The sequence below is a fragment of the Lotus japonicus genome, chromosome 4 (assembly GCF_012489685.1).
Source record: "Lotus japonicus ecotype B-129 chromosome 4, LjGifu_v1.2".
Classification (NCBI taxonomy): Eukaryota; Viridiplantae; Streptophyta; class Magnoliopsida; order Fabales; family Fabaceae; genus Lotus; species Lotus japonicus.
The window spans coordinates 63,305,396-63,327,359 of NC_080044.1; the positions used below are offsets into that span (position 1 = coordinate 63,305,396).

A 21,964-nucleotide genomic window follows, 5' to 3' on the forward strand; every position below is an offset into this window, starting at 1 on the left:
TTAATTTACAGTAGTGTCATACATCGTCATGTTAAAATAATTGTGATGAATGCATTTAAAATTTTATATAGCACTTAATTGGTATGTTCTATTTTATGTTCTTATGAGATAAAATATTCTATTTCATTTGTGAAAAAATTCTCTAAATGTTCATGAAAACTCATAAAGAATAATGATATATATATATATATATATATATATATATATATATATTCAAGTTTTAATAATAATATATTAGATTTTTAGTATTGCAAATTTATGTGTATATGTTGCCCTCACATCATAAAATTCTCGGATCCGTCACTGAACATGATTGTACAAAAGTGATCCCACATGTTTAAAACGAGCGGTCAATGTCCCTAACGTTTGTGTCGTGAGCGATTTAAGTCCTCTCGTCCACTTCTGTTAGTTGACTAACGGAATCATCATCATCATACCCATAACTCATTGATCAATTGAGATCTCAGAAACATGTTCGTTTAGACTCAGAAATCTAAATCACCACCAACATTCACGCATAACACAAAATTTTTACTTCCAGAAACCCAGATTGAGAGATTGAGACCACAAAACCCTTCACCCAACCCCCTCTCCTTCTAGAAATCAAACACAAATCAGAAAATTAATTTTACCCACCGAACCTTCACATCGCTCCTCCATATCCTCGCCCTAGCCATCATCTTCTTCCTCTCACACCCACACGAACGGATCTGGGACTCCATTATTCTCCCATAGATCTGCGACTCCATCACTCGATCCGTTGTTGCTGTTGATGTTGATGTCGTTGCTGGGGTTGGGTTCTTCCCTCTCGCCCAAAATGGTTTCATTATAAGGATTGGTGAGAGAGGGGACAAAGGTGGGTGCGTCTTGTTAAGTGGTGGTGGCGTGGTGTGGTTGGGGTGATGGTATTGGGGGTGGAGGTCTAGTTCCAGATCTGAGAAGAAAAATATAACAGTTCTTTCAAAGATGCAAGAGCTGTTTGGTTTTGATTTCAGATTAAGTTTTCTTTTGTGCCTTTGGTTGAAGAAGGTGAAAAATGGAGGTTGAAGATGATTTTCTGGTTAAAGAAGATGGAAATGAAGGTTAAAGATGAAATTTTTAATTTGGGGAAAAATATTTCAATAATTATTTATCTGTGTGGCGAGGGGACACAACATGCCATGTCAATTAATGAAGCACATGTCAACAATTATGTTAGTCAACTAACAGAAGTGGACGGAAGGACTTAAATCGCTCACGGCACAAACGTTAGGGACATTGACCGCTCGTTTTAAACATGTGAGATCACTTTTACATAATCATGTTAGATCAGAGAACAAAACTGCAATTAAGCCGTAGTTTTATGTAAATTTAAACATGCACTCAAACTTGTGGAGAACTCAATCATTGACCAAATCAAAACCCCACGTTTGATAGAAGAATTCTTTAGTCTGAAAAATCCAAACGCAGGCTCTTTGGTCTTTGCCCTCAACTAAGACCACATTGGTCATTGATTTTAAGCTTCTTGGTAGTTTCTAATCCACATCCACATAAATACTATAAAATCCCCACCAAGTTCATCTTTTCAGCTCTTTTGAACATGATTAATGATCCCTATCATTGAAAAATTAATCCAATATTTAATCCCAAATTACACACTTTTTCTCTGTATTCCATCACAAACTGAGTTAAACTATTCAACAACCATCTGCACTTGCAGCAGGTACAAGCATAAAGACAAAGTCTTTCCCTCTACCCACTTTCTCATTTTGCTTATCACATCTTCACTTCCAAAAAAGATGAAATTTTGATGGAGGATAAGAAAGTTAACACGATCGCTGTTATCTCAGTGATTGTGTTGATCACCGTCGTCATCGTCGCTCGTGTCTCATTGAAGCTCTCCAGAGCGTTCTTCCTCATCTGCGGCGCCTCCGTCGCCGTCATCCTCGCCGTATTCTCCTGCGTTTTCATCCGCCACCGTTACCACCGGCGCCGGAGGGTGCTTGAGTCGCAGCTGAAAACAGAAGGCAGAGAGCTTCGAATCGAGTACAGTTTTCTGCGAAAAGTCGCCGGAGTTCCCACCAAGTACCGGTTCAAGGAGCTTGAAGAAGCCACCGATGGGTTTCAGGCGTTGATCGGAAGAGGGTCATCTGCTTCGGTTTTCAAAGGCATTCTCAGCGACGGAACTTCCGTCGCCGTGAAACGAATCGACGGTGAGGATCGTGGCGAGAGGGAGTTCAGATCGGAGGTTGCAGCGATTGCTAGTGTGCAGCATGTGAATCTGGTGAGGCTGTTTGGGTATTGCAATGCTCCTTCAGCTCCAAGGTACCTTGTTTATGCGTTTATTCCAAATGGGTCTTTGAATTGCTGGATTTTTCCTGAAAGGGTTGAAGGAACTCGGGTTCGTCGCGGCGGTTGTTTGCCGTGGAATTTGAGGTATAGAGTGGCTATTGATGTGGCCAAAGCGCTTAGCTACCTTCACCATGATTGTAGGTCAAGGGTTTTGCACCTTGATGTGAAGCCTGAGAATATTCTCTTGGATGAGGATTACAAAGCGGTTGTTTCTGATTTTGGTTTGTCTAAGCTTGTTGATAAAGATGTGAGTCAGGTTATGACAAATATTAGAGGAACTAGAGGGTATTTAGCACCTGAATGGTTATTGGAGAGAGGGGTTTCAGAGAAGACTGATATATATAGCTATGGGATGGTTTTGTTGGAGATGATTGGAGGGAGGAGGAATGTGTCAAGGGTGGAGGATCCTAAGGAAAAGGGTAGGATGAAATGGGAGTTTTTTCCTAAGATTGTGAATGAGAAGGTGAAGGAAGGGAAGTTCATGGAGATTGTGGATAAAAGGATGGTGGAGAGAGGGGGTGTTGTTGATGAGGGTGAGGTGGGGAGATTGGTGAATATTGCTTTGTGGTGTATTCAGGAGAAGCCAAGGTTGAGGCCTAGCATGGCAGAAGTGGTGGATATGCTTGAACGGCGTGTGAGGGTGGAGGAGCCGCCGAGTAGTAGAATGATTCTTGTTGATTTGCTGTCTGTGGATGAAGACCCTGCTGATCATAATAATCTGGCAAGGTTATTGACTTCTATGTCAAGCCATGAAGATCGTGTATCTACTTACTCAATGGGAACCTCTATTTTATCTGCCAGATAAGTGAATGTTAGAAATTTTTCTACAGTTGATTCTAAGAGACAAAATTTGTTCCGAAAGTAGTTTCTAGACGATAGAATTGATTCTGGGGAAATAGAATTCGATCCACAGAGGCTATAAGTTTAGTTTAAGCTGCCACACTAAATTGGGGATCAGAGTTCCTAAAGCAGTTGATTCTTGAGGTCTTAGCTTCTTATTTTTTTTTTGTGATTAATTAGTTCCTTCAATTGTATATCTTAAATCTTTCAATGAGGAAGTTTTATAAAGTTTCTCTGTTTTTTTCCTGACCTATTTTCCTTTTCCATGTTCTTTTTGAACTTGGATTGCTTGGGGTCGGTAATTATCTAAATTCATGCGGTCAACAAATCTTAGCCGTGTAAGATATCTCTACCGTCTAATTTTGGTGAGAAATATTAGTCAGCAGATCTTTGATCATATGGCCTAAGATTCGTGAATGCGTGAATGTAGGAAATTGTTGAATGTATGAACCTGGATCCCTTCTTTTCTTTCAAATATTGGTACGGATACTATGTTTATAAATCACAAGTCAATGCAGGCAATGTTATTCTATAACCGTTTGACTAAATCTTTTGCACAAATCGGTAGAGCCAAACAAAAAAGACGAGTGAGAAGTTAGAACCAGTCTTTTCTTGAAAAGATAATATGTGCGAAGTCAATTAAAAAAGGGAGGGTGGTAAATACGCATGCTACTTAAAGACTTACTATTTTTAAGAGAATCTATTCCACTTGTTCGCTGATTCCTAAGTCCTAACTATTAACTGTTCTTCATTTGGAATTTCAGAAGAGAATGTTTGCATTTAAGTTTTGCCAAGAATAGTGTCAATTTTTTTTTTTTGGTAATAGAATAGTGTCAATTTAGTTCACTAACAAACGATCATATATTATATTTAAAAATGAAATTTGCATATCACTTCACTATAGTTAATTTTTTTAAGAAAAAATCTGTAACTACTGTATTTTCAGATAATTTTTTATTCCTACTACTACAGCCACTATCATTATAAACTAATCTAGATTGACTTTAAGTAATCAAACCCTTCATTTTATATCCACGAGCAATTCTTAGATACTACTATGTTGAAACTTGACATTCACCAATTCGTTTGTTGAGACTATCTTTCACCAGGAAATCATAAAACAAACTGTCCTTGGAGTTCCTAAGGTCATTTTTGGACATAAATCTCTCAAAACAAACATAGACAATTCTACACAGTATTTCATAACTTAGACAATTTACAGACTGTAAATGCCATTTACAATTTTACATGACAGCCTGCAACCCCCATGCACTAGACTCTATAAACAAAACAACAAAGCGCTGAATTTAGTTTGGATACTTCAGTTACGACGAATGAATCAAAGACAATGCAGACAGCTATAGAAGAATGGGAAAAGAATCACTGCTGATCAACTGGACAGGTATTCAAACGAAGACAGCCTGCATCATTTTCTCACCTTGAACACATAATTATCACTTTACACGGGCCTCTTTAACGAAAGTAACATCCACAGCTCCAGACGTTAGCAACAAAAGGTTCCTTTCTTGCTCATCATCTCTATCAGGTGACTCATTGGGTGTGGCAGATGAAAGAGAATCGACAAATTCATCTTCTGCAAACAGTCCCCAAAAAAGGCAGCACAGAAGGTTACATATATTAACAAGACAAGATGGAAAAAATTTATGCATCAGGATACATAATGTTAAAAAGACAGGGAACGGGAACGTATACCCACCGGAGCATTCATGGTATTCGGGTAGCTGTTTAACATTTGTTACTTGAAGGCTTTCAGGAAGTAGACAGCTGCACAAAGCACCTGATATTTTGACCAAAAGGCTGAAGTTAGGATTATTTTCAATGTGCTTTTAAAAAATTATGCCCTTGTAATCTGCAGGAATAGAAAGATATGCGGCCAAAAAGTTTAGAAGGAACCTAAAAGAGAGCAATGAATGCATTGGATTAGATTTATCACCCATAATGATATTATTTTCATACGATCATGAAACTAGAAATGGTGTTATTCTCTCAAAAACAACTGAAATTTCATCTTTTCAGAGAAAGTAATTTATTTGAGAGAACATAACCTGAAGAAAGCAGATTGAACAGACTTTAAACATCACCAAAACATGATATCATCATCAGATTCTATTTTCGACTATTTACTCAAACCCAATTGAAATATCACACAGCTACAAAAAATTGAAGTTCTATATTTGTGATACATAGTAGGCCATGAATTAATTTTTCTATAGAAAGTTTTTTTTCCTTACTTGACTGGTAGATGGCAAGCTGGTCCTTGAGGAAGCGAATCAAGGTGACCCAGTTCAAAGACACACTTTGCCTTCATGCTTCAGGCTTGGTGTCTTGTGAACTTGGGAACAGGTCAGGAGTGATCTGACCACTCTTGGGCGACTATAGTACTACCTTGCGTGCGACCATGCTACATGGCAAGCGAGTCTCTATCTAACGAGCCATCTATGGCAAGCCATCAGTCATGACTCCTTAATCTCCTATGGGCGATCTCTTCCATATATGGGCGGTCTCACACCATTACGCCATGGCAAGGTATTTCTCACGCCATGCTGGCGATTCATGTATTATTTATGCCATGTCGGCGATTTATGTGCTTTATAGGCTTAGGCGACCTCGCCCCCCTTTTTGGGCAGATTATGTTTGTGTGCGCCATTTAGCACCAAGGCCCAAATCTATGTATTTAGGCTAAGAACCTCAATAAAAGGAGGATGATTTATTGTATTATGCAAGTTCATCTTCATAATGAAATGGCTAGGTTTAGGACTCTCTCCTTGGAAGCTCTAGATCCAGTCTTGTTCACCTCACATGAACATTGGCGTCGTCCGTGCGGGATAGGTAAAACCTTTCCCACCTTCGCAATCAAAGAAGGGATCAATGTGAAAAAGCCATGGTGTCGATTCCGCTGAGTCCGGTCAAGATTTCACGATATCCGTTTCTCTCGATGAAAAATTAGAATAGGAAATTGCAAAATCCTTGCCGCACCCATGGAATCGCATCAGGATCAAGATCACCAACATCAACGCACCGATCCAGCACCTGGCCATTATTCTTCAAGCCGCGTTTCAAGCCTCTCTCGCAGAGGAAAGAATTGTCCTATAATAACCGTAAGCTTTATGGACCAACAGGTTTGCTAGACAGGTCATTAATATTAGATGTGTCTCTCACTTGATAAATAGATGGAGACCAAAGATGAAAGCATGAAAAAATTCAGAAGATAAATATGGAGTGCATATAGATACAGAGGTGTAAAATAAAAAGCTTACAAGAGATTTTTCTTTTACAGTCTTACCTAGGTTAGCAAGCCGATTCACCCAACCTGGAATTTTTTTTCCGGTCAATCTATATGAGACATCATCTGTGAAATGATTGCAATTCTTGGATATAAGGTGATAAGTATCCCCATGATACTCAGAAGCCATGTTTTCAATAAATCCCCGAAACTCCGAAGGGTTCATGTTTGTTTGGCCCAAAGTGATGGAACGTCTATAAATGAATCCAGGGCACATCCTTGGCTCCACTTCAAAAACTCCACTAGCTGGGAAATCATGGGCTCCAAATCCATACTCCTTACCATGCACTATTTGTGAATAAAAGTAAGAAAGAAAGAAAGAGAATAAGCTTCCCCACAGTAGCAATAGCAACAAGCATTGGAATGCAGTAACGGCAAAAGAGAACACCTCAGCATAAAAGTAACAGATTTTCTTGAGTGATAGCATATGCAGAACAGTTATGACCAAATAATCATACAAAAAATATCATGCTTACTCAGAAAATTCAAGAGCTGTAAAGAAGAAGTATATCAAATGGATAAAATTCAGTAAGTTTAAATATGACCATTTTCATTTTTTTTATCGAACATAAGATTCTCAATCAACCAGGAAAATCAATTTTAGACACCCGAACATCTCATTCAGACACACTACACATAACATCTCCTTAAAGCTTCACTTTTGAAAAACTCCAAGGTGTCAAATATGTTATATGATTTTGACAATAACTAGGTGCTTATGTTGCAACTGAAGAAGTAGATCAGCATACACTTGACATTGAGATTGTAGCTTTTATTGTGATATAATGCTTTTAACCAACCTACCAATGTTATGTATATTGGATTATATATAGTTAAAATACTTCCATAAGTGACGTACTTCGGAGCCAAACATGAAGATCGCAAAATATAGATGTCAGATCCGAGAGCAAGAAGTTTGACAGGGGAAATATTTTAAGAGGACTGTGAACAGAGCTGATGGACAGCTGCTGAAAATGGGATTCTCAGCATTAAAAGAGCTCCAGCAGACTGGAGGCTTTCTGAATATACCAATAGCACCACCCCAGTTGTCAATAGCGCACCATAAAGATGCGATAGCGCCGTCGCGGTGCTTAGCGGGTTCTTGCTGCTTGAAATTGCTGCATAGCATCACAGTTTAGTGTCAGGCCACTAAAGCAGAGGAACTAGCGGCTGCCACGGTGCTATCTAGCTGCTATTCAGTGGGAGTAGACATCTGGAAGTTTAAGGTTAGGGAATCTTTGATGTAGTATTTTAGGGATTTTGCTTAAAAACATGCTAAAAAGGGTCTGGTTTTAGAAAACTCTCACTCCGTTGCGCCTTTCTTCCTTTCTATGCCCGAGCTGATCAACTAGCAACCAAGCTGTGATTGTAGTGAAAGTAATAAAGAGGAAGAAAGTAAAGAAAAAAAAAAAGAAAGTGGAAGACTTGGATCCAGAAGAGGATGCTGATTCCTACAGCGGTCATCCCTCTATGCGCTATTGTACAAAAGCACTTTGGAGATTAACCGCTATGCTTTGCTATCTGAGATTGAAACACTGGCCCCACCCCATTGTTGTCAAATCACGGATATCGCGGCGCTACAGTGTAGCCCTATCAAGGCTCACCACTATCCGATGTTAACTAGGAGAGAGGATGCAGGACTACAAATAACAGTGTCACCTTCTCACCTCCAAACTATCCCAAGTGATTTGAAATGTAATGCCTTTGTAATTTAGCTTGCATAGTTTATGTTCATTGAATCGGCATGCCAATTTCCCCTCTTTACACAGTTTGCTCTATGATATATGAACCTAATCAGCAACAAACTAAAAAGTTGCATTTTTTTGCTTCTATGTTCTAGTTTGGAATCAAGCACTAGTCACTAGTCAGTAATGTATCTCACTCTCACCCCCTTGTCAGAGAAAAGTTGCAAACTTTCACTCACAGGAATACATATAAAGTAATAAAGATGAAACAAAAAGCTAAGCTGAAATGGGCAAACAAAAAAACCCTCTACAAAGATCAGATCAATGAAGTTAAAAATGTTGAAGCAATGGAAAAATGATGAGAGAGAGCAGATGATGGAAGCTACCTTCAATGCCGGAGTGAAAGATCCCAAGTCCAAACCAAATCATGTAATTATTCATAGGGGTGAGATCGTAGACATTCAACACAACATAAGAGCTGATTTTGTTGCCGCCATCATCGCATTCTGAGGAGGAAATCCCGTTCCCCACTCCCATTTTCCTTTTTGAAATTTCCTCTATAGATTCTGGGATAAACAGGGAAACCTTGTTAAAAAAATCAACAAAAAAAGACAGAATACAGATCCATCTATGTTTCAGGGTGAAGAGTTAGAGACAGGAACCTTAAACTTTGAGGTTGTTTTGTCGCAACCGGCGGCGACAGCGTTTGTTTCAGCTCCGGTTCTCCGGTCAACTAGTTAAGAAGATCCTGGTTCTTCTTTGTTACATACTTTTACTTTCCTAATTGCTAAAGTGGTTTTTTGCTTGGGACAGGTCAAATTTGAGTCCACATGCGAAACTCATCATTTCAGTTCAATCATTTGAAATTGAATCACACACTTGTGTCAAAACAACTGGGGATGTTTCATATCAGAAAATTTTGCTCTTTTTTATTTTTAAAATTGTCATTTTAATTTCTAGTTTTTTTACTCTTAATTTTGAAAAAAAAAAGACTCTTAATTTTTTAAAGAAACTTATTCTAAATTTATTCAATTCCTTATTTTTAACCAAATATTCAATTCCTTACTTACCTTAATATTGACTACTTCTGTGTTTCAAAAAAAAAATATTAACGTTCGTACCGCTCCTCCAAGTAGATCCCGCATCCAACCAAGTCTTTGACTAGAGAACGGGAGAACTCCCACTATACCTGGAAGGCCAGCCGGGTCGTAAGCGCGGTGGGAACGGGGTTCCCAAAAAGACACCCCCGGGTCGAGGTCACACTACTTTCGGGATTGTTTGTGTTTCAATTTTAAATAGAGTTGTTATATGTTTTGATTGTAACCCTAAAGACATTTCAGACAAATCATTCATTACAGAACATTAAATTTCAATTCTCTTTAAATCTCATAATAACATACTCATATTAGCACATCCTCTAAGTAATTTTGTTTTCTTCTTTTAAGAATATCTTTTAGGAAATAGTTAAATGTCCTTCAAAACAGATATTTTTCTTTAAATAAATCTTAAAACATAATATATATATATATATATATATATATACATACATACATACAGTGGCGGACCTTAGTTAGGACAGGAGGAGCTCTAGCTCCCCCGAAATTTTCGAAAAAAATTCTATATAAAAGGTATCCTTTTTAGTTTTTTTTCATTACCTAACAATATATAAAATAAAATGTGAAACATAACTATGAATGCCAATCGTCCCAGTGGTTAGAAGCTTCCCCTGCAACCTAGCAGCTTAGGTTCCAACCTAGCCTAGGACTTTTTTGATAATATTTCGTTTTGCTTCCATTTTTTCCTTTTATTAACATAACATTCATGAATTTTTTCCTTTTATTAACATAACTTAAAACAAATTTTCAATATTCATGAATTAATTTATCTCCATCTTTGTGTGTATGAGTATTGGGTGTAAAAAAAAATTATGTATTGATTTCTTATTTTAGCTCCTCTTAGTTTTTTCTTCTAGATCCGCCATTGTATATATATATCTTTAAATAAATATTTATTATTTTTTTAGGGCCCATGATTATCTCTGATACAAGCACGGGTCAGCGGCTATTCCCCTAATCGCGGATGCTCACACAAAATTGTAAATGATTAGCAATGAAATAATTTTAATTTACACTAAATAAATCATATATTTTGTATGAATATTTATTTTTTATAAAAATTATTTCTACTTCTCTAATTTGTAATATATGGGATGTATCTTATGATAAATATGTTTTTATATAGGAACGAAAGAATAAATCACGACCATTAGATTTAATTATGAATACTCAAGATTAAAATAATTTCATGGTCACATGACCACTTAAAAATGTCATGTGATTTAAAAAAAAAAGTCACATGTCTTCATGTTTTATTCTTGATCATTCATGATTAGATCTCATGGTCGTGATTTATTCTTACACTCTTATATAAAAAAAAATTTCTCATAAGATACAACCCATTATATATATATAACAACAAAAACATTATTTCACTAAGTAAGGTCGGCTAAATGAATCATACCACACAATTGAGCTCGATAAAAAATCAAGTTATGAGAGATATTACTGATAATGAGATCATTTTTAACAATATATTTCAAAGCTCTTTTTTTTCCCTCCCTCTACATCTCTTCACGGGACTAAATATCATATTAGCAACCCTCCCCACCAGTGCCTCCATAGGCTTCTTTGCACATCTTTATACCTCATTAATCGATTTTCTATCAGTTTATTAGGCGTCACCTTAATATCTTATGTTATACCATTGTGTATCTTATCATTTTTAGTCCACCTTTCACACATCTGACATTCTCATTTATGCTACTCCAACTTTCTCTCATGTTGTCTTATTAAAGCCCACCATTTATTACCGGAGCATAACAGGTCTTATAGCGGTTCGATAGAACTTTCCTTTGAGCTTGATAGGTACTTTGAATTCACAAATAACTCTTGATGTTTTTTTCCATTTTAATCACCAAACTTGAATCTTGTGTGTAACATCTTTATCAATATCCTCATTATCTTGTATAAACGATCCAATGTACTTAAATTGTGAAACTTATGGTATAACGTTGTCTCCAATTTTTACTTCCATATTACTTCCAACATCAGTCTTGCTAAAATTGCAATGCATAAACTGTCTTACTTCTGCTTAATCTTCTAAAGTTCTCATCCATAACTTAAGTTAAAAATTAATCGCTTCCCATGATTGTTCAGTTTGAACTATATCATCTGCAAACAACAGACAATTTGGAATGTTATTCTGTATATCCCAGTAAGTATGTCCTAGACCATATTGATTAGATTCCAAAGTCCTTATCCAAATCTTAAGCTTAAAATTAACCACTTCTCATGATTCTCATGATTCTTCAGTTATGACTATGTAATCTACAAACAACATACAAATTGAGATGTTATTCTATGTATCCCCAGTAAGTATGTCTAAAACCATATTAAACAAGTACAGACTCAACTCACTCAAGGCTGAGACTGAGCCTTGAAGTAACCTTATTGAAAAGTCTTTAGTTACACCCAAAGGAATTCTCACACTAGTAGTTAACCTTTACACAAACACTTCTATAGGGGCACAATCATATGCTTTTTTCAAGTGAAAGAAAATAAATAATCATTTGAATATCTCTCTTTTGTACTTCAATCAAAACAAAATTTATTCTCTTTTATCTTAGTCTCCCCCCAAGTCCATGTTCAATCATTTTCTACCATAATTTCATATTGTGACTCCTAAATTTTATTCCTCTATAGTTCCCACAATTAATATCCACCTTAGTTTTATGTATAAAGACCACTGTACTTCTCCTTCACATGTTTTAGATCTCTAATATCTCATTGAACAACTTTTAGTGAGCTAAGTGATACTGTAGTCCCCTACACTTTTCCAAACCCCGACTAGGATATCATCAAGACCCATTTACCATTATGCTGGGCTTTAAAATAATTTCATTTTTCTACTTAATTAACACTTCATTAAATTTGCTTTACAATACTACTTTCAAACATCAATACATGCTCTCATACTTGATAATAATACACAATTATAATATAGCCTAAAGTAAAATAAACTTAGTTCTACTGAATTTAGAAAACAAAAATACTTGTATGAAGTATAAGCAATTCATAAAACTTTAAAGCACTTGGTGAAATGTACTCGAAAAAGGAGTAAATATAAAGACTTCTTCATATATATACTTATAAGAAAATCTCAGCTAAAAAAAATATAAATAGATCATGAGCTATTTTGTAAACTGAGGCAAACAGCTACGCAGTCCTTAGGCTAACAATCCCAATTCCCAAATAAGCTCTTGCAAGGACCCTTAGCCTTACATTATATGTTCTCTCCACTTTTCCCCCTTGCATGAAAAGAAGAAAAGAGCTGACACAACAGAAAATTTTATTTCAAGCTCAATTGTTCACAGACCTCGAGAAATTGCAGCAAAGATGCTCTAAAAATGCTAAATAAACAGATTATGGGATATTCAACGAACATTTTTCTCATTCTTTGGCAACCAGCAACATAAACCCAAACTGATCCACAATTGATCCGAAGATCCAAGCCGGAAATCCCCTCTCTCTCCCTCCCCTTTGCTCCACCTGTTACCTGTAACAAACAGAAGTAATTGATGACCAATATCTATTTATAGCCATCTGAAAAAAGAAAATGAAGGGAATTAGAGAGAACACCCACTTGAGAACAAAAACAACATTCACATTTTATTTTCCAGGTCATGGCTGATTGTCAGGTGTTACTCGTCTCCGAACTCGGCGCCTTCTAGTATCAGACCCTCCATCTGAAGATTCATTATTTGCATCATCTCTAGAAGCAGTTCCAGATTCTGCTGCCTCAAAGGTTTCTCCCCAGAGTCTAGTTGGTCTCCTGATTCGCATTTGGAGTCTAGTTCCTGTGGCACCCCTAGACATAGATGCAGGTTGAAGAATGAGGAAAAATACAGCCAACAAGCCACCATCATCTATGGGAGGAATTCCATCATCAACCCTATTCTCCCCCCCAAAGGAACTTTGAAGTGTGCTAAGCAGGTCACCAAGATCCCTTTGCCGCTCCAGCCTCCTCCAGTTACGCTGACGCTCTGGGTCCACAGCAGATGGGCGCTCAGAAGGATGTTCAATCCTTGCATGCTTTCTGAGATCTGTATATGTACCAGTGAAGTTGCAAGTCTCACAAGAACAGCTCCTTGATTTTGCATTCATGAAATGACGAGCCCCCTCCACTACTTTCCACTCTTTTATTTGCCCTCTACACAAAGGGCATACTAGCTTTGACTTAGCCTCGCCCTCACAGGACAAAGATTGCATTGTAACAAGGCCTTCACTTCTTTCTTCTTGTATGTCATTGTCAATGATATTTTCTTCAGTAATTTGGACTTGAGATGAGTCCAAGTTTGAAGTTTGACTTTCTACTTGAGGAATTGTTGGTGAGGGTTCTGGTGAGGGTTCTGTAAATGACTTGCAGAACTGATCAAGACAGTTTGAGTGGCGATAACTAGTGTTGCACATGTAAGGGCGGCATCCCTTCTCATGTGATGAACATATGAGAAGAACTGCATTGTGAGGGTGCTCCATGCAGACTGGACACCTAGCATCTTCCCATTCTTTAACATTTTCCTCTGGCTCTAAAGGGGTTTTAGGAGCTGATCTTCTGACACGACTAGAGCTGCATGGATAAGGTGATGTTCTGCTACTATCATGTGACAAAGACCTATCTCTTCTCTCCTTTGGCATTTTGAATTTTCAATATTTTAAAAATACACTAATCCACCACCCAGGGGAAGAATTGAACGAACTAGAACCTGCAGAGAGCACAAAAGTAATTGAACAAAATTGAATTTGTCATAAATGAAAGTTTATATAGAACAGATGTCAGAAACATCTGCAGAACAACTGACCTACACAATATTGAGAAGAGTGAACTAGCAAATTATATTTACAAAACTTGATAAAAATCTTATAAGAGCTATCATTAAGATAACTCCATAACTCCAAGAAAGGGCTTAATCTGCAAAAAAACATATTTAGTCAAGCACACAAGACCTTCAAATATATGAACTAAACGTCAGCATCAGATGCATCTATCAAGAACCAACTCTTCCACCCTCTTCCGTTGACTGAAGTGTAATAATGGTTTCATAGCTAACAACAATCTTTCAATTATTGTAAACTCTTATCTTATAAGTAATAGGATTTTTTAGAAAGGTTAATTGCAGGAGGACAGGACGGATAATGCATCCCAAAAATACTTGAGAAAAAAGTATTGAACTCAGTCGTGTATTACACTTTCCCCCTTTTTCCTTCACATTTCTCCATGATCCACTTTTTCCACTAAGTAATCTAGAAAGTTAGCATCTTTGCTACAACCTTGTAACTTATCAGCCCAACAATTCAGATTATGTCACATTTACATCAACATCATATTGTACAACCATCAAGCTACCCATGGCTGTGTAGTGTCTCAATGCAATTCAATTCAATTCTAGAATGTGTGGCAAAAATAATGTAAAGTAGACAAGTGAAACACAGAAACAACTGCAGTCAGCAAGAATTACAAATTTCTCTTCCACACAGAGCTGACTAGAACCAATAAGACAGTTGACTACTTGTTTATGCAATGTAACACATCGTTAGTTTCAAATTACAAAAGGAACATGTATCTGAATCTGAACCCAAACAGCATACATCATATAAAATGAGCTGATCCCTGAATAATAATACATAAAAGACAATGTCTTTGTTATAAATTCACACAAAAACAACATCAACAACACTAGGAGCAGACAAATCCAACTCAAGGAACAGTTCAAATACAAGTAAAACAACTACAAAAACCTTCCACCTCCAGTAAGCAAAACGAAAACACATAATTAACAGAATCAAGCTCGTTCCAGATTAAAACTAGTTCTGAAAAAACAAACAAATCGGAATCCACAAGCAAGTAAAACAAAATCCGATTGCGACCCAGATGAAGAATCGAGAAAAAGATTAGGGCTTTGGAGGAACGAGACCCGAGGGGCGATCGAATAAGTAAAGAGAAAAATTAGGGTTTGAATTAGTTACCGGAAAATCCGAAGGAGAATCTAAGCGATTCCTGAAATACAGAGTGAGTAGATGCGATTCAGCTCCGACTGGAAGATCAGAGTTAGGTGGCAGAGCAGACGGAGCAGCCTCCGCTGCTAGAGAGAGAGAGAGAGAGAGATGAGAGAGAAAGAGAAGAAGAAGAATGAGGCCAGTGGAAATGACGGTACATATATATAAGGGGGAAGAATCTTTGAGGTAATATATTATATTATATTATATTATATTATAATAAAATTAATAATATCACATTAATATTTTTTGAAAGAATATCATATATAATATGATTTAATATTAATATGATATGATTATATACCACTAATATAAGTATAGGCTATGGTGCTTACGTGGAAGGGGAAATTACATGTAATTTCGGAAATGAATTTTCGTTTTTATTCTTGATTTTGAGTCGGCGCTGTTTTTGTTGTTGTTAATGATTTGTTATGTCTGGAATATATCCTTGATAGGAGCGTGTATCTACGCTCCTCTGTACCACGTGATACTTTCTTTCTTTGCCATGCCGGTTTTGCTTTGTTCTTGTTTTGGGCTTCTTTTGCTGATTCGGTGGTACTATTTTTTTAAGGAATCTAGGCTCAATTTTATGCATTCAGTATTTCACTCCACGTAATATACATGTTTGCCTCAGTAAATAATATTAATCAGTTTCTATTCTCTTTTAAACTTGAGATTGCAAATTGGTCTAGGGTTGACTAAGTCAACTGTTCGACAACCACATATCTTATGATCATGTTAATGACAATTACTCATTCCTACAATCACTCCTTCTTACAATCACTATCTCCTAATGAACATAAGCATCTAAGACGCAATATGCATAAGTGTGGAGCATCTAAAACGCTCGGATCACTTCATTATGTTCCATCACAAGTTCCTTAACCTAGCAACGGGCACAAGTGTGGAGCTCATGACTTAACCGAGGAACCCACAGTCATCATATTTCTGAAGATAGCAGGGGGCTCAACTGCTATGATTCACTAGATGTCAAGCACTCATTACAACCTTCAAAGACTTTTCCAACACTCTTATAGGTATACTCAAGCATGAAGCGGGTACGCACTCCAAGTCTTTGAGAAATCCCCAAACTTCACAGTCACTAACTTAGGTGTCGGAGTGTCTTTACAGAAAACTCCTCCTGAGTTGAACGACGGTGGAAGATCAAGACCCTTCCATCCTTCTCCTCATAGCTTTCCTCAACCACCTTTACACCGGAGTTCAGCCAATAAGCCGTTCCTCTTCAACCAACACTCTCTTAGGTGATTTTATTGGATTAGTATTTTTTTTACAAGAGGAAGTCAATTTTATTAGATTAGTCTGACCACAAATTTTAGACATTCTTTTTAGTTTTCCTGTTGGAATGGGACGAAAATCCAACTAAGCATACAAACGTTGAAAAGTTCAATACATTTATTACAATTTGTACCTTCTTGTTACTTGTTACTTGTTTCATTACAATTTGTAGCTTCCTGTTACTTGATAGATATGATTTTTCTTGTCAGATATAGTTTGCAAAAGTGAAACCGAGTCAGTAACGTGTGCACTAACGCCCAAGGAACGAAAGGCTTCCACTGCCCCTGCTGACGGTGGTTCAAGTGCTTTCTTGTACCATTTTCAGCTACAACAAGCCATCGCCAGAATGCTTATAGTGGCAGAGAAGTAAATTGCTTAGTTGTAAAAAACTTTCTGATGATGCCAGCGTGCAATGACATGTGCGAGCTGGATTGTGACACCTAGGATCCTGAACTGAATCTTTGTTAGATAATTCATCTCTTGCAGCGGAAAAAAATATAGGGGCTAAAATCAAAACTCTCTGATATTAGATGATCTAAAAATATATTTAACGTTGATAATTATTTCTTACATTGATAGTGGGAATTCATGCTATTGGTACAACATTGACACTGATAAGAATTCTAGGATAGAGAAAAGACAACAAAAATGGTTTCCTTTGACATTTATTATTACTGTTGTTACATGTATTATTATTTCTGTCTTTGTCTAATTCTATGAAGATTCAGGAAGAAGACGAAGAAACTGGGATTCACAACTCATTCTCCTGCAGGTGCTGGATCCAGAGCAGATATACCATAGTAGCTGGAATTGAAAGCAAACTGATTCTTCTGGATAACACTTTCCATGAATAGACTAATATCGTCGATAGTTAAGTTCAGAGACACACGAGGATAAGGCATCTTTCACTTGAATGTTATTAGAGTCCATATCAAGCGCATCTTCATATAGCCTTTTAGCCTGTTGCAGTAACTTCACCTTCTCTTTACTACTTCCTGGCCTTAAGCGAGATCTTTGCTGCAATGTCATACCCCATCTGAACAGTGCTGCAACCCGACATGTTAAAATCCAAGTTAAACATAGCAGTAGAAGTAGGACTTTGGATCTCATCATAGAAAGGATATATGAAAACAGAAATGGCAAGATGCTGAAGAAGAAGCATTCTGACACCCAAGAGATAATATTTTCTATGCTAAAATTCTCCATGAGCATGATCCTATCAAACATAGCTAAGTTGCAACTTAGTGTAAAGATTGTGTGCTATGATAAGATGATTATGGACATTACAAAGACCAAAATCCCTATTCTTAATACAGTTCTTCATGCAAAGACACCTTTTTTTTTGTTACAATGCAAAGACACCTTTTATACAGTTATTTTGAGCCAGGTATGTGGTTTATGATCTTAAATTCTAACAATCCATAGAAGGCCATGTACTTTAGTGAGAACCAGTCAGCATAATATTCTCAAGTCGCACTTGTATCTAAGATTATAAATGATAAGTTCAGGAATAAGAAATAATACCATCCGGTGCATAAACTTTGCCTTTCACCAGCATAGCATCAAACTTATCAATTGCAGCCAAGAATACCCTTTCAGCCTCAAAAGATGCACCCTGTGATGTTGGCAGATAATATCAATAAAGAAACAGAATGTACAACAAATGTCAGCATAGCTAACTGGCAGAATAATTTGTGTCAAGCAAACAATAAAGTTCCAGAAGCTTTAGTATCATATTTAAACAAATTAGTAACCAATTTCTAGAACCAATTTAGCTGCTTATTAAATTGTACACAGGTCATTGCAGCTAAGCACACATGAAGGAAGTAGCATTTTAACATGTAATCAACTGAGCGATTAAAGAGCTAAAACAGGTAAATTTAACGATATTAAGATAATAATGCATACCGGCCCAATATCCGATATCAATTGGCCACGGAAAGAGAGAGCAAGGCCCCAGTTATAGAGGGCTCTCACATCATTTGCATCAATTGACAACGCCAACCTATACTTTCTACCTGCCTCAACCAGTAGCTCTTCACACTCTTCACACACATCAATAAGCAATTGTGTAACTTCTTCTTCACTGGTAATATTAGTTTGCAGTTCATTCAATATTCTTCTATGCTTTCTAGATGATGGTTGGATTCTTCCTGAAAGAAGAGTTCTCAATTCACGGCTAATCTTCAACTTCAATTCTCCATGAAGAAGATAAGTGTTCCCTAACTGTCCCACAGCCAATAAACTCATTGGTTTCAAGTCCACAGCTTTGGATAGTAAGTTTGCAGACCTGTATAACAGGATTTCAGCTTGCTTTTCATCATGTCTACCCTTAACAAACTCTTTTGCTTCTTTTAGAAGGTCTGTTGCTTCAGCAAGATACCTATCAAACATCACATCATCTGAGACTTTTGCAGATGAAGGGGAATTGAATTCATTCTCACCTTCAGACAAGTCATTGGCAAGATGGCGATGGTCACCATAATCCACCCTATCCTGTGCATACCGAGATCTATCAGACATACTCTCCCTCTTGTCGTGAGAAGACCTGAAAGTTTCATGGCTTTGATCAAGCAACTCCTTGCGCATATAGGAAGACTCGCTTTCCATGTGTTTCATTCTGACTTTAAAGCCTTCAGAATCAAGCACATTGTCGCGGGATTCCCACATATCAGTCGTGCTGCTCGAATCCATCTTCAAAGAGAAGCTGTGATTATTTGTGAACCTCAATCCTTTGTTCGGGTAACTATACTTATTTTCACCAGGGAACTTGTTAGTGCTTCTGCGATTGTCCCCCAAGTCAAAACTTTCTATCTCAGGATTGTTTTTCATTCTTCCATATCTGCCCATACCCAAAACAGAATCAGTAACCAAGTCTTGAGAAGAACCCAACTTGCCATTTGCTTTACTATCATCAACCAAATTTAAAGTCCTATCTTCAACTGGCGGCACACCACCATTTCCTTTAGTTTGATCCAATTCTCTGTCCACATTTTCCCTGACTTTGGTGGAATTGGAGCTTCGCAAATCATCCCCAAACAAACTACTAATAGATTTTAACATCTGATACCCAGCTTCTCCAACTTGTTTCTTCCTTCTACCGCTCTTATGGTTCTCAACCAACGCGCCGTTAGCCTTCTCCTCATCGTCGATTAAAGTCTTAACAATGTTCCTAGCATTCAAAGCAGACAATTTTATCCTATCAGTGACTTCAACATAACCACACAAATCATCCACTTGAATCTTCTTATTCCTGATAGCACTTTGAACATCACTCTTCAAGTTACCAATCACAAGATCAATCTCATCAAAAAATTCATCCACGCTCCTCAATTTCTCAAAGGGCAATTTCAAATTCTCCTCCTTTTCCTTTTCCCTCTTCTTACTTCCACTCACCCTCACTTCACCAAAGGTTCCATTCTGAAAAGACCCTGCTGCAAATCCAACAGCTAAAAGCAACACGGAAGCAGGAAGAACAAGGAAAGTAGAAACCTTAACTCTAGAAATCGCCATCGCACAAACAAGGCCCAATAAAAACACGAAAACGTGCTTCCTATCATCGATTCCGATTGAAACAAGAAAATCGCGCAACGTATCGAACTCACCTGGAGCTTCTGAGCCGCTAAGATCATCCCAGCCTCCATAGCAACCAGCTGAGGTAGAAGAAGCACACGAAGCTCTCAACCTGAGAGTTTCAGAGCCACGTGTCCATTTCGTGGTTGAACTGCGAAGAAGCGAAGGAACATGGAAACGAAGAAGCGAACACGGTGAGTGATAGTTGAGAAGATTAACAGGATTCTTTGAAATCACGAAGTTCATTGCATCGAATCTTGTTGTGTGCTGTTGTGCATTCCTTCTCAGTTGCAAGTTGCAGCGACAGATTCAGAACGATGATGTCGGAATTCGAAACTAAACAAACGACATGTCTGATGTCGTATATTCGAGGGTTAAAATTGTCAATGAACCGCACTGCCAAACACAAGTCGTTTGTCAATTTTGTTATGCATGTGACTATGGTGTTCATGGGACTAGTCTAGACGAGTTTGACTTAATTTTCACTCGGCCCTAAATAAGGTCGGTCATATTTTGTAATCGAATTCGTTTTTAGACTCGAAGAAATCTGATGATGTAGGGGAGTGACATGGTTGGGCCACAAAATGATAGGTCCGAGCTAACTCAAATAAAAAATTGAATGTGAATTTCAAATCTCAACAATACTTATCATTCAGTAAAATAATTAATTTTTATTCTATTAAGGAATTATAAAAGAAACTATATAAAGCTGACTTTTTTTCATAACAAAATACTAAGCTAGAGTAAAGAATACGAATTTTATTAACTTATTTTTTGTTGTATGGAAGGCAAAGCCTCAACGCATAAACCATCACGAAGGGCTGAGCCTCGTGGATGTCTTGCAACGAAATACTTCAACACTCAGTAGGGGAATCCAATACACGAACGCCAAAATTAAACACAAGGACATTCATAGCAAAACAATTGACAAATGAATCACCCTCCCTAGGGATAACCTGATGACGCACTTCCATATAAGAAGGGATGACACGATGAATATCTCTCACCAGCTAGCTCTAAGTAAGGACTCACCAAGAAACAACTTGTTGTCACAACCTCCATGGCAGCTGCTGAATCACACTCGATGAGACAAGCTCCACCGTCGTCGTGATGGTCCACAACTTAGCCGAGCGCGGATTTAAGGTGCCCAATCTGCGATGAAACCCCAAAACCCAACAACCCCTACTGTCCCTAATCACCCAACCACAACTATCCTCGCGACCTTACCTGGCTAAGCCATCGACATTAAGTTTCAACCAACTAGGCTCCGATATAACCAATGGGAACACCAACTAGTATGTTGATCACGAACCGGATCCTCCATATTAGCAGAGTCATCCTCAAACCGAACATAGTTAGCAAACCAAAGGACCCTGCTACTATCCCAACTTACTTGTTGGAAAATAACATCATTTCTCATCTCCAAAAACTACACAACGGACTCGCAAAGAAGATAGACGAAGACGAGATCAATTGCAATATGGGAGAGAAGCACATAAAATGAGTCACCCACTAATGCATATCCAATGCGTAAAGGGTAGGGTCAGCTCACTCATTCACCATAAGCTTCCAAGTTGACGAGATCATACTACAGTCACGAAGGGCATATAATGGGGACTCACTACCAATGCCACACAGAGGGCACAAGTGTGAATATGTAAATAGGTAGCGCATCCACTTCTGGTTTGTTATGAAACCACCATTCAAGAGACTCCAAACAAAAACCTTGACACGTTGGACTCATTTCCAACAACGACAAACTAACTTCCAAGTCAGACAAACCATGCTATACACTTGAAACCCGCCTATTATACAAAACCATG

General features: G+C 37.6%; 4 protein-coding genes across 5 annotated transcripts; 1 reads left to right on the plus strand and 3 right to left on the minus strand.

Moving 5' to 3' along the window:
• The first annotated feature begins 1,533 nt into the window (after window positions 1-1,533).
• LOC130710894 (probable receptor-like protein kinase At5g20050) lies at window positions 1,534-3,420 on the plus strand. The gene has a single exon (XM_057560281.1). The coding sequence runs from the start codon at window positions 1,790-1,792 to the stop codon at window positions 3,134-3,136; it is 1,347 nt and encodes a 448-aa protein (XP_057416264.1). The 5' UTR covers window positions 1,534-1,789; the 3' UTR covers window positions 3,137-3,420.
• Window positions 3,421-4,229: 809 nt separating this feature from the next.
• LOC130710895 (deSI-like protein At4g17486) lies at window positions 4,230-9,034 on the minus strand. The gene is made up of 5 exons (XM_057560282.1): window positions 8,823-9,034; window positions 8,547-8,726; window positions 6,476-6,763; window positions 4,889-4,969; window positions 4,230-4,765 (listed from the first exon to the last, which is right to left on the minus strand). Exons 2-5 carry the CDS (start codon window positions 8,695-8,697, stop codon window positions 4,626-4,628), a joined length of 660 nt encoding a protein of 219 aa, XP_057416265.1. The 5' UTR covers window positions 8,698-8,726; window positions 8,823-9,034; the 3' UTR covers window positions 4,230-4,625.
• Window positions 9,035-12,336: 3,302 nt separating this feature from the next.
• LOC130711590 (uncharacterized) lies at window positions 12,337-15,407 on the minus strand. Of its 2 annotated transcripts, XM_057561269.1 has the most exons (4): window positions 15,243-15,407; window positions 14,078-14,187; window positions 12,862-13,981; window positions 12,337-12,774 (listed from the first exon to the last, which is right to left on the minus strand). In XM_057561269.1, exon 3 carries the CDS (start codon window positions 13,911-13,913, stop codon window positions 12,900-12,902), a length of 1,014 nt encoding a protein of 337 aa, XP_057417252.1. In that variant the 5' UTR covers window positions 13,914-13,981; window positions 14,078-14,187; window positions 15,243-15,407; the 3' UTR covers window positions 12,337-12,774; window positions 12,862-12,899. The 2 variants fall into 2 exon arrangements, with proteins under 2 accessions (XP_057417252.1, XP_057417251.1); XM_057561268.1 differs by lacking the exon at window positions 14,078-14,187.
• A 1,659-nt stretch (window positions 15,408-17,066) lies between these two features.
• Window positions 17,067-20,492, minus strand: LOC130711687 (uncharacterized). The gene is made up of 3 exons (XM_057561401.1): window positions 18,477-20,492; window positions 18,093-18,183; window positions 17,067-17,614 (listed from the first exon to the last, which is right to left on the minus strand). Exons 1-3 carry the CDS (start codon window positions 20,385-20,387, stop codon window positions 17,424-17,426), a joined length of 2,193 nt encoding a protein of 730 aa, XP_057417384.1. The 5' UTR covers window positions 20,388-20,492; the 3' UTR covers window positions 17,067-17,423.
• Window positions 20,493-21,964: the final 1,472 nt, after the last annotated feature.

Coding starts and splice junctions, on each gene's coding strand:
- LOC130711687 (XM_057561401.1), bottom strand. CDS start 20,387: ATGAACTTCGTGATTTCAAAGAATCCTGTTAATCTTCTCAACTATCAC. Junction 18,184..18,476: donor TGATATCGGATATTGGGCCG/GTATGCATTATT, acceptor CCAACATCACAG/GGTGCATCTTTTGAGGCTGA. Junction 17,615..18,092: donor CAAAGTTTATGCACCGGATG/GTATTATTTCTT, acceptor GTCGGGTTGCAG/CACTGTTCAGATGGGGTATG.
- LOC130711590 (XM_057561268.1), bottom strand. CDS start 13,913: ATGCCAAAGGAGAGAAGAGATAGGTCTTTGTCACATGATAGTAGCAGA.
- LOC130710894 (XM_057560281.1), top strand. CDS start 1,790: ATGGAGGATAAGAAAGTTAACACGATCGCTGTTATCTCAGTGATTGTG.
- LOC130710895 (XM_057560282.1), bottom strand. CDS start 8,697: ATGGGAGTGGGGAACGGGATTTCCTCCTCAGAATGCGATGATGGCGGC. Junction 6,764..8,546: donor CTTTCACTCCGGCATTGAAG/GTAGCTTCCATC, acceptor ATTCACAAATAG/TGCATGGTAAGGAGTATGGA. Junction 4,970..6,475: donor GAATCGGCTTGCTAACCTAG/GTAAGACTGTAA, acceptor TCAAAATATCAG/GTGCTTTGTGCAGCTGTCTA.